At 58.5% G+C, this 11,570-nt stretch overlaps 1 protein-coding gene across 1 annotated transcript in view; it reads right to left on the bottom strand.

The window, feature by feature from the left end:
• Nucleotides 1-11,570, bottom strand: part of SCRIB (scribbled planar cell polarity protein) — a 107,090-nt gene that overhangs the window by 12,846 nt on the left and 82,674 nt on the right. The window contains exons 32-40 of the mRNA XM_025214252.1: nt 9,544-9,594; nt 9,044-9,085; nt 8,170-8,295; nt 7,686-7,793; nt 4,237-4,284; nt 3,800-3,959; nt 2,569-2,737; nt 1,813-1,902; nt 1,501-1,692 (exon numbers count right to left, since the gene is read on the bottom strand). Of these exons, the coding sequence (XP_025070037.1) occupies nt 1,501-1,692; nt 1,813-1,902; nt 2,569-2,737; nt 3,800-3,959; nt 4,237-4,284; nt 7,686-7,793; nt 8,170-8,295; nt 9,044-9,085; nt 9,544-9,594 (986 nt within the window). The remainder of the gene's footprint in view (nt 1-1,500; nt 1,693-1,812; nt 1,903-2,568; nt 2,738-3,799; nt 3,960-4,236; nt 4,285-7,685; nt 7,794-8,169; nt 8,296-9,043; nt 9,086-9,543; nt 9,595-11,570) is intronic.

The following is an 11,570-nucleotide window of genomic DNA, read 5'->3' as shown; positions in this document are numbered from 1 at the left end:
CGATCTTTTCAGTGAATTGTCTAGGAGCTAAAAAGGAGGAGACGCAGAACTGTTGCATTACATGAAAAGGTTTAAAATAATTTCAACTCCAACTGAAACCCTCAGAAAACTTCCTTCCCACTTGGCCGCCGTGCTGCAGCCTCAGGGGTGCCGCTGCTCTGCCCGCACAGGCCCAGGGGAGCCTGAATCAGTCATGACATGGAAACATGGGGAGAGACAGCCAGCAGCAAGAGAGGAGAGCCAGGAGCCGGAGCGAACAACGCGAGGTGGGAGCTGCTCTACGGAAGCGCAAGATGCGGACAGGGCCCTGTGTCCTGGCAGAACCGGGGCTGGGGCTGTGCCTGCATCTCAAACCCTCCCCTCGAACAGCGAAGGAGACCCAGAGAGGAGCAGCCCTGTCCTCTGGCAGCTGGCTGGACATCACAGTGCCATTAGGCTGGACCAGAAAGGATGCCGTAAGAGCGGTGTGGGAACCTGTGGCAGGGGCAGGCGACAGGCGCTTCACTGGTCCCAGCAGCTCCCGTCCGCAGTGCTGCCAGCACCTCCGTGGCACGAACTCCAGGCCTCACCAGGCTGGGTCAGAGCAGTGTCCAGCTGGCCCCGGAGCTCCTGTCCCAGCCGTGCCCCACGTCAGGTCCCTCAGAGGAAGGGGTCAGGAGCGTGGCAGCGGCAGCAGAGAGCAGCCTGTCACTGACCCTGATGGCTGGAGGTGCTGTACGTGGGGACAGCACCAGGGCAGAAGCAGAAGCAGAAGCAGGGCGATTCAAGCTGCAGGATGGGGCCATGGATAATGTTCGGCTGGGAATCAGGTCTTCACCTCTCGATCGGAGCAGAGGGGAAAGCTTTCACGTACCAAAATGGAGCTGAACACGCTGATGACAGGGATCACGTGGTACAGCGCCAGCAATGGCAGGGGCCTGGTCTTGCCACCCAGCAGACCCCTGCCCGCCCTGCATCCCATGGCAGGGGCTCACTTTCCTCCACAACGACTGTCTAGGCTCACTTGAGGCATTCGCGTGAATAGTTTGAATGGCCACTGCCCTGGCTCATGCTGTGGCCTTGGCCTCTGTGGCATCCTGTGGCAAGGAGCTCCACGGCTGGGGGCAGCTGGGACGTGTGAGACACTCTCCCTTCCACCCGTTCTGATTTTCCACCTGATCCTTTCCCTGCCCTGCCCTGCCCTGCGCTGCGCTGTGCGACGGGCTGGACATGGGGGATGAGCAGGGCTCTGCACTGTCACACAAGAGTGTCTGAGCTGGGGGCAGATGTGATTTGACCCGATTCAGTCCACAGGAGCAAAACCCCCGAGGGCTGCCAGAACGTGGAGACCAGCCCTCCAGCACCTGCTGGAGCCAGTGTGCTCAGAGGGGCAGAGGTGGGCATGCAGCGTCGGAGGAAAACCAGGGAGTCCTCCAGGCCCAGGGCTCTCTAGACATTTCCCATCTATTCCCTGAGACACCAGCCCATCCCTGCCTGTCTTGTGGGCTCCTGTTGACTCACCGGGCCGCCCTCCACATGGCTCGTTTCTCTGCCTCCAGCGCCCGGCGCTCGGCTGGAGACAGCTCCTTGTCTTGGCTGCTCAGGAGCTCCGGGCTCTGCATCCGCAGCCGCTCCTGGTGCCGCCGCTCGGCCTTGGCTGTGCGCACGGGTGCTCCCGGCTCACCCCCAGCTCCCGGGTACACAGGGCTAAGCCTGTGGGGAGAGGCAAGGCATCACCACTGCCCCTCCTCCCCTACACCTTGCCCCCACCCTGCTGAAGGCCAAAGGGCTGGCACCACTGCCTGGCAGCCCCTGGGCCGGGCTGAGTCTTACCCAGACATGGAGTTGGGCCTCTGCTCAGGCCTGAAACCCTCCTCCAGCGAGTTCCTCTGGGAGCTGCTGTTCTCAGCGGCCTCGGGAAACCTGGGAACAAGACACACAGGAGCTATTGGGACTGGAGGCCTGCACGCGCTGCCATGGGTGCACAACATGGACCACCCCCTCCCACGGAGGCAGGGACCCAGGCCTCAGGCAAGTTGGCAATGAGGCTCCACAGCTCTGGATCCTGGCACAGGGGCTCTTTGTCCCCTCTGGTCCCATCTAACTGGGGCAGGCTCTGGGGCAGCACAGGCAGGGACCAGAAGGGAAAAGTCTTTGGGAGGTCACAGACCTGGGGCTCTGGTCAGGCAGAGGACCAAGGTGCCTGCAGAAGACAACACACAGGCCCGGAGGAAAGGATCAGGCAAGGGGACTACACAGGCCCTGAGCCAGGCTGTGCTCAGCTGAACACCTGCCACATGCATTTGCACAGCACAGAATAAGACCAGCCGTCCCAAGATAGCCGCATCTTGGGGAGAGCCCGGCAGAGCCGGGAACGAGGGGCAGGCTAATGGCGAAGCTGGCATGGGCTCAGTGCCCAGGCAGAGGTTTGCGGCAAATGGCTCCGTGTACTCGTGGGCAGGAAGCTGGCAGCCTCTCCTGGGACAGAACTAGGGCTGGCAATGACCTACCTGCCTTGTGCTCCCCACAGAGGAGCTGCCCAAGGACAGGCAAAGCTGCTGGCACGGGGCTGAGCGGGAGCCGTCTTACCGAGCTGTGGGGGACTGTGGGCTCCTGCCGTTCAGCCGCTCGATCTTGTACTCCACACCCTCGATGATGACAGTGGACTGCATGCTCATATCGGGCATTAGCTTCCCCACGTCCTCTTCCTCCTCCTCCTCCTCCAGCAGCATGGCCCGTTTCTGCTGCAGTTTGCGGGCTGGCACAATGAGAGGGGCCCAGGTGAGTGGGGAGAGGCCCTTACAGCCCCTTTCTCTAAGGGCCTCCCTCATGCTCTGCAGGCAAGTTCTGCCCCTACTTTGAGCCCGCTCCTGGGACGTGGTGCTCCTTGGCACCCCGGGCACAGATTCCTTCCCTCCACCCTGCCGTCCGCTCAGTAACAAGGGCTTTTCCCGTCTCCCCTTATGGCTGTGATCTGAGACCCACTATCTTCTGCACTCCCTGTACTGCTCCCTGGGCCAGGGCCCTCGCGAGGTGACAGCAGAACCTCTGGGAGGCACACACACGGCAGCCAACATGTGGCCCCCACATCAGGGCCAGACCAACAGGGGCTCACAGGCGGTTTTGCCCCCAGGCCAGAAGCAGTGTGTAGGACCCTGCCCCAGCAGAGCCCACACCAGCGCCAAGGGACAGAGTCCAGGAGGGGCCCCAGGAGGCAGGGCCCCAGGCGAGGGATGGAGCTGAGAAGCAGGCCTCATGGGGCAAGGACCTTCCTATCTCAGGAGGGAAGGTGAGGGCATAACCCCGCAGGGCTCAAGCCCAAGGGACAAAGAAGGGCTCCATGTGCCTGATTTTAAAGCTGGTCTCAAGCTTCTGCAAGGCTGACAAGGTCGAACGGTTATAAACTCCTGCAAGACAGTTTCAGGCTGGACATAAGGAAGAATTCCTTCACTGTCCGAGCCCCCAAGGTCTGGAACAGCCTGCCACCGGAGGTGGTTCAAGCGCCTACATTGAACACCTTCAAGAGCAAACTGGATGCTTATCTTGCTGGGATCCTATGAGCCCAGCTGACTTCCTGCCCCTGGGGCAGGGGGCTGGACTCGATGATCTTCCGAGGTCCCTTCCAGCCCTGATGTCTATGAAATCTATGACGGCAATTGGTTAACGCTTCACTGTAATCTCACCAGCACTGCTGGCCCTTGCTGGGGTGCAGGATGTCGGGTGTAGGGGGTCAGATTCCTTGACCCCTCCAAGAGCTGCAGGAAGGACCCTACCCCCAGGGGTGCAACCCCCCACCCCCACAGCCATGACTCCATCGCACCTTCCTCCTCTTTCATCTTCTTCAGGTCGTCTTCCCCCACCAGGGAGACGCGCTTCGGGGGCTTCTCCACCTGCTGCTGCTTCACCTCAATCTCAAAGTACTTCTGCCTCTCGCGGAAGGACCGCTGCTCGGGGCTGTGCAGCCCCCCAGGCGATGGCACCTGCAACCACCACAGTGGTGTGACAGTGACTGAGACCATGCCCTGCATCCAAGCTCCCCCCGACATATGCCCTCTGCCTGCCTTCCCTAGAGCCAGCCCCCATGGCAGGCATCCTCGTGCCATGCCTGCTTCCTCAACATGTGCCCACCCTGCTTCCCTGATCTCTGCTCCGTATCTGCAGCCTCCCTCCATCGTGCCCCATGACCGCCGTACTAGAATCTGTCCTCCCACGGCCCAGGATCAAAACCCCAGCTCCAGCCCCCGCACCAGGACGCACCTCGTGGGTGGCTTTGAATTTCTCTGTGCTCGTTTGACCATGCAACTCCTGTGGGAGAGAAGAGCATCTCATGAGAAGCAGTTCCCCACCACCGCACCCTCTCATTACAGAAACAAGTATTGCGTCGGTACAGGAGACTTCAACGTCCCAGCTAGAGACAGGAGAGCAACCGCTACCAGCAGGGCTAGGCCCCAGACAGTCACGGATGTGCCAGCTGACATCAGACTTCTCCAGCGAAGAACCAGTGAGACGTGATGCTACCTCAGACCTGGACTGGCAATTAGCAAGGATATCATAAAGAGCTGGTTACAGAAAACAACCTAGACAACACGGATGCTAATCCAGACTGGATGAATAAATAAACCCACAAGGAACCAAGGTTTCCAAAGGGCAAACAGGAAAAATGAGGGGTAGCAGGTAGTGAAGTCAAAGGTACAATAATTACCTGGACTTTGCATCCCCAAGTGCAGGAAAAATGAACATGGGAAAGCTCCAGACATACAGGATGAATACGGGCATTAAATGTAAGCAAAGAGCCCAGAAGGAATGGAAAGAGAACCTGATCAGCAGAGAAAGCTACACGGGGCAGGTCAGGATAAAATGAAAGCGGCTAACAGTCAAGCTGAATTTTACCTTGCAGATGTTATTAAAACAAACAGCAAAAGGGTCTTTAGCTAAATAAAAAATGGGGCTGCTGCGCAGCGAAGGTGGGTTGAGACTGGAGATAATCAGGAAGGGAACAGGGACCTGTTGTTCACCACATCCCAGGACACTAGAACTAGGGGCACCCGCTGAAATTAATAGGAGATGAATTTAAAATTAACAAGAGAAAGCACTTTTTTTATGCAACCCGTAGTTGACGTGGGGAATTCACTGCCCCAGGGGGTGGTGAAGGCAGAGCTCCACAAGGGACTGGATCAATTTGCGGATGATGGATCTATTAATGGCTAGTGAACAGAAGGGTTGGAGATGTTTGCTCTGGCAGCTCTGAAACAATAATAGTGGATACCAGCGAGGGCACTGATCACTCTGGAGATACCCAGTCCAATGCTCTCCCGCTGTGGCATCTATTTCTGACACTGTCAGAGACAGACTACCAGGCGAGAGGGACCGTTGGTCTGACCCAGTCTGGCCGTGCTGATGTTCTTATCATCTAAGAGCTTATCAAAAGCTTTGCCTCCATTTTCAGTAAGGAGGAGGAGGAAGCTGAGAACAGGGATGAGGGTGGGCTGCCTAATGGGAGCGAGGGTATGGAAATGGGTAGGACCAAGGTGGAGACGAGACTCAAGAAGCTGCATGCACTGTAGCCAGGGGCAATGTACAATCTTATCCCAGAACAGGGAAAGAACTGGAATAAGAAACTGCAAGTCAAGCCACAAGGACTTTTAATGGACCTGGTAAACAGGGGGCAGCAGTGGAGAAATGAAAAACAGCAAACATAGTACCTATGTTTAAGAAGGGGCAACCCAAAGCCCGTTAGTCTGACTTCAGCAGTGTGCAAGCCTTTAGAGCAAACAATAAAAAAGAATAAATTAAAGATCTAGCGGTAAACAGGAAGGGAATACAATGCAACTCAAGTTTAGCAAAGTTAGCTCATGCCAGACTAATCTAAGTGTTTTTTTGATAAGATACTGGATTTTCTAGAGAAGGGAAATGTGGTAAATCAGCCTTATGGACAGCCTGATGTGGTGCCACATGGGAAATGAGAAGTTAAGCAGGAGAAGATCAGCACAAGAAGTGTAAAGCAGGGAAAGAAATGCATCTGGGCAAGACCCGAGGGGCTGTGCTGAAATGTCAGCTAGCAGCCTGGCAGCAGGTTCCCAGTGGTATTTCTCAAGGATCAGCCTTGGGACCAACCCCGATTAGCACGGTCATGAGTGACGGTGACACAGCAGAGGAGCATGCTAATGATGGGTGGCAGACTCACAGAAACACAGTGGAAAGGGACCTCAAAGCCCTGCACAAAGGCAGGGCTGAGACACTGTCAATGTAGCTGGGGACTGGAATACCACACAGGAAGAATGGGGAAGCATGAAGGCTGATGTGACAGAAATGAAATGCATTTTCATGGGGTAAAGTACAAGGACCATTCAGGCCTAACGACAAGGATTCATGTGCTGGCAATGCCCAGCTGCCAGCTACAGAGAAGGAAGAAACCTTGGGTGTAAGAGTCGGCTGCAGGTTAAGTAGAAGCCACAGGGCTGATCCTGTGGAACAGGCTGATGCAGGGAGTAGGGGCAACAAGCAGGAGGGACCGGAGGCTGTAGTCTGCACCGAAATGATGACAGGGTGGACTCTAACTCCCATCAACACAGAGGGGCACATCTTGCTCCAGGACAGGCACAGGGGAAATGAGGAGGCATTGCACTATGTGTCAAAGCCAGGACCCGGGGGAAGAGGGTGGCAGGCTTGGTCCATGCATTTGGTGAAGATAAAGGAGGAAAAGAACAGTAACGATGTCATGGGGGGGATCAACAGGAAGAGGAGGCAGGAAGAGGAGGCAGACAGAACAGTCCCCGCAGGGGCTGGCATGAGCTGTATGATGTAGGAACAAGGAACTAGAGATGCTTTGCTTGGTGAAAGGGAGATGGACGGAGGACATGATAGCAGGTCCCAAGTATCTGAGAAGCTGCTACAAAGAGGATGGAGAAAGAGGTGTCATGGGGCAGGGCACGGGGCAGTGTATTTAAACTGCAGCACAGCAAAGTCAACTCGAAACTTGGGAGAAACTTCCCAAGTCAGAGCAGCAGGACAATGGGACGAGCTGCGCCAGGAAGCGGTGGTCTCCTTCCTTGGAGGTTTGCATGATGAGGCAGGGTGGGCATCTGTGTGGGAGGGCTTAGGAACAGCATCTGGGCAGAGCAGGCCAGACAGCCCGGGAGGCAGGGTTCTGTGACGGGCCGAGCTGTTTGCAGTGGAGCTGGGGAAGTGCCGGAAACACTGCACACCCCTCTAGGATCCAGGCATGGAGGTGAATTCACACAGGAGCGGTGCAGAGAGAGGGGCTGGGCTGAGCAGGGGAAGGGAGAGGGGTCAAGCTGAGCACAGTGAGCCCTGAGCAGGAGGGGCTCAGAAAGCTCCCATGAATACTGTGGGGGCACCGTGGGGCAGGAGACTGGAAGGACAGCTCTGGAACGAGGACAAACAGGTGTGAAATGGCCACGCACAGACAGGCTGGGAAGGGGTTTCTGGCCACACAGCAGTGACGCTCCATGACACGGACCCCGGGCAGGTGGGTGCGCCCCACTCAGGAGCAGGGTTAGATGACCTCATCCTCGTGGCCTGCAATAGCAGGTGATTGCTCGCCATGGCCCTACCAGAGCCTGTGCTGCTTTGGCACCATCCCTTGGGAACAGAGTGGCACCCCTGCCCCTGCCCTGCTCCCAGACTCGCCCAGACCCTTGTCTCGGTGTCCCCTTGTTCGCCCCTGCTGCCCCCGTCCTGCTCACCTGCGACTCCAGGAGAGGGTGGGATAGGGGCACTGCTGCAAAGGTCTTGTATGCCTGCTTGACATTGACAGGGACCTCGTCCGGAGAGGGGGGAGAGGGCGCCCGCGGCTGCAGAGAGACACACACAGGTCAGGGTAATCACAGCTGCCAAAAACAGACCAGAGGCAGAGCCGTGCCCGTGCCAGGCACCGTGAGAGCTGGGAGGATTGAAGCCCGTTCCCCAGCTCTGTGCTGAGCTCATGTTAGTGCTTCACCATGCAGATGTACCTGCGCAGCCTCATTTACCCACGAGGTGCCACAGTCTTGACAAGCGCGTCCCTCCAGAGCCTCTGTCCTGCCAGGGCCTGCAAGCCTCAGGGCAGCAGCACATGGGCACTGCTGCCCTGGTATGAACCTGAGGCGTGGACGAGTGGAGCTGCAAGCGCCCCGGCACTGACCGCGACCCTTGACTTGGCACAGTAAGGAGGAGCTGCAGGCCACTTACAGTGTTGGGGACCCCGGCGCACAGCTCAGGCAGCTGGAAGGGGTTGGGGCTGTCCCTGCCCCCCGAACTGGGCTGGGCAGCGCTCTGTCGCACCCGAGAGAGAGGCTGAATGACGCCCGGCTTGGTCTGCTTGTGCCCACACCACAGACCAGGGAGAAGGCAGAGGAAAGGGGAGGAGACAGAGAAGAGAAACAAGAGCAGTTAGGGCAGCAAGACAACCCTGGCATGCAAAAGGAGGAGGCCAGTCCTGTGGGAAGCCCCTGGGTTGCCAGCCAGTGAAAGGCAGCAGGCTGGAGAGAGGAGAAAAACCACTGCCAACAGCCCCAGAGCCTCTAGGTCTGGCAAGGACTGATACAGCCACTACCAGGCACCGGCCAGCACCCAGGGCAGCAAGGCCCACGTGCACAAGGTGAGGCGAGGCCACGGGAGGGCCCAGGGGCTCCACCCAGGGCTGAGTCTCCAGTGCAGGAAGGCAGCTGCCGGGGCAGCAGGAAGGAAGCACGGGTAGGGAAGAGCCTGCAGGGAGTGAGAGAGCCACGAGTGAGATGCAGGAGGGACCGGCAGAACAGCCAGGTGCAAAGGGAACACGTGAGCAAGCAACAGGGGGCTGGGGACAGGCAGGGGCACAAGCAGGGACAGCGGGGGCTGAGACGAGACCCCTCTCTCAAGGGTGCATGGGGAGAAGAGAGAAGGGCAGCAAGCAGGACTGACAGCAGCAGGACCACGAGCCGCAGGAGCAAGAGCCACAGAAAAAGGGAGCATATCCAGCCAGGTTCATCTGTAGCGATGGGGGGCCAGCAAGGAGCAGAGGGCATGAGGCCTGGTGGGGGGGCATGCATGCACTACGGCAAGGTCTCATGGCAGATGCACTTACCGCTTTGCTGTCATCTGGCAATGGCGCGAAGCTGATGGAAGCCTGAGAACAGAAATGGGAAGGCAGCTTAGTGGGAGCAGAAGCCCCCCACACGCCCCCTGGCTCAGCCCTGGGCTGCTCGGACCCTGCACCAGAGCTGTCCCACCCTCCCCTTCCCCAGGCCCACTGCGCACACCACAGCAGCCTGGGGCTTGCCCAGGGCACTGATCCCCACTCCATGCCCAGCCTGTCCTGGCCTTGGGGTAATGATCCCCTGTCACTGAGCTCGAGCAAAGCCACCAGCACCCCAGCTTCCCTGCCACAAAGCACTCACAGACACCACCCCAGCAGCAGCTAGCAGGTGTGCCAAGGACCTCCTGGCCTGAGCACTGCTCCCCACAGCACAGGCCTCAGCAGACACCGCTACGCCCATGAGACACAGGAGACGAGGAGCGTGCTACGAGCGGCAATGCCGGGCGGCATGGAGCGGCTATGCACACTGCACACCGAGAGGCACTTACAAAGCGAGTCTCCCTGCCTGCAAGGTGAGCAGGCCGAGGGGCTGCAGGTGACTGGAGAGGGGCAGCACCACCAGAGACAATGGAGAGGGGAGAGAACCAGAGAGACAGTGAAGAGACCAGGCTTCCTGCAGGAGAGGCAGAGAGACAAGCACCCCTTTTCCCAGAGCAGAAGTTCCCCTTCCCAAGGCCACCCCTGCAGACAGGGGCGGTCCCTACACCAGCATCTCCCCACCTGTGCGAGAGAAAAGCCTCCTCTCTGCTCCTACCCACCCATGGAGGCTCCTGCCTTACTGGAGGGCTACAGGACTTCAGGACGGGAGGAAGCACTACGACAGCCATCTGGTCAGGCCTCCAGCACAGCAGAGACCACAGAACCCACCCTGCAAGCCTGTAAGGCCAGCTGGAGCCAGACTCAGGAGTTAAAACAACAACAAAAGCAAAGGCCGGGAGTTATGAAACCTCTCAGGGGTGGACTGCAATGGGGACAGGGCATCTAAATCCCTTGGGCAGCTTTGAGATTCTCCCCCTAAATGTCCAGGGTCAAATGTGAGGAGTCTGAAGGCAAAGGCAGAGGGACCAGGCTGCCTGGCAATGGAAAAGGGCATTGGACTCCTGGCATCCCGACATGTGGCGACAGGACACGGGATGTCCAAGTGACAGGCGTGGCGATGCCTATGCTCTGCTATGGGTGCCCTCCAGGCTTCTGGGCTTTGCTGACTGCTGCATGGGGCTGGCAGAGAATCATTCTCCCCCCTTTCTGCTCCATGTGTCAGGGGGTTTTAAGCCTGTCCCAGAGGCGCTGGGTGCTGCTGCAGCCCAGGCTGGGGACGGGGCTGGGCTGGGCTGTGCCAATGCTCCTGCTAGGACCAACCCCGCAGGGTCCTGGCTAGAGGGTCTTGCCCCTCTACTCAGGGTCAGACTAACATCACATATGGGGTCAGGAAGGGATCTGACAAGGACACCAAGCACCCAGTGCTGGGAGGGTTAGAGGCAGCAAAGCCCAATGCAGTGATGGCACTGGGAGACCTCAGCCCCAGAAACATGATAGGGCAGGGTGGGGTTGAGGGAACAACAGAAATAACCACGTCTTGGATCAGCTCATTCCAAAACGCACCAAGGAAAAGCTGTTCTCGCCCGAGCAGCGAGGAATGCGCAGGACCTGCTCTGAGCTTGGACAGAGGAGCACTGCTTTGCAGTCCCACCCGCACAGCCGGCACTCATCCGCCTCCACACCCCGCGGGTACTGCAGCTTCCACCGTGGGCACCCGCAAGGCCAAGAGAGGGCACGGCTCCGCAGCTCCGAGCCAAAGGCCTTGGGCTGGGAGTGATGCCCACCAGGAAGCCCTTAAAAGGCACGGGCACCTCTGAACCAAAAGGTAAGCAGGACGGTGAGGAATGAATCTGCGGAACAGCTGCTCAAGAAGCCATTCAAGCCAAATATGGGACATGCAGGCCACAGCCTACAAGGGACTGGGTCAGAGGGGGTTGCCTAGTGTTTAGGCTGCTGAGGGAAGGCAGGAGCCAGGGGCGTCATCTAAAACAAGGGCTGAGTCAGGGTTTACAAGCCAAGTTCCCAGATCCACGTGGGAAACCCTGGGGCAGAGTCCAAAGCACAGGCTGGGTCAAGGTTCAGGAGCTGAGATCCAGGGACAGAGTCCCGAGCACAGGCAGGGGCAGGGCCAGGGGCAGGGCCTGGGAAGGGGTTGCCAAGTTGCCAAATCCAAGGGGAAGTCCAAGAGCAGAGCCAAGCAGGGCGAGCAGCCAGGAAGGGCAGGGAGCACAGGAGCAGAGAGATTTGCCAAGCAGGCCGGAGTCGGACTGCTGGCTCGCCCAGTCTGCTGCCAGAGCTGGAGCTAAATGGGGAAGCTGCTCCCCCAGCAGCCACTTGGGAGCCCAGGCCATGGCCAGCTGGAGTCCTTGGCTGGCTGGGGCTGCCAGTCACAGCCCCACTAAGCAATTAGGGCCCTGGGCAGGAACAGCTGAAGATCTTCCCCAGAACGGCCCTCCAACACACAGCCCTCAGCGCA

The sequence above is a fragment of the Alligator sinensis genome, unplaced genomic scaffold, assembly GCF_000455745.1.
Source record: "Alligator sinensis unplaced genomic scaffold, ASM45574v1 scaffold987_1, whole genome shotgun sequence".
NCBI lineage: Eukaryota > Metazoa > Chordata > Crocodylia > Alligatoridae > Alligator > Alligator sinensis.
This window is presented reverse-complemented; position numbering and strand designations above follow the sequence as displayed.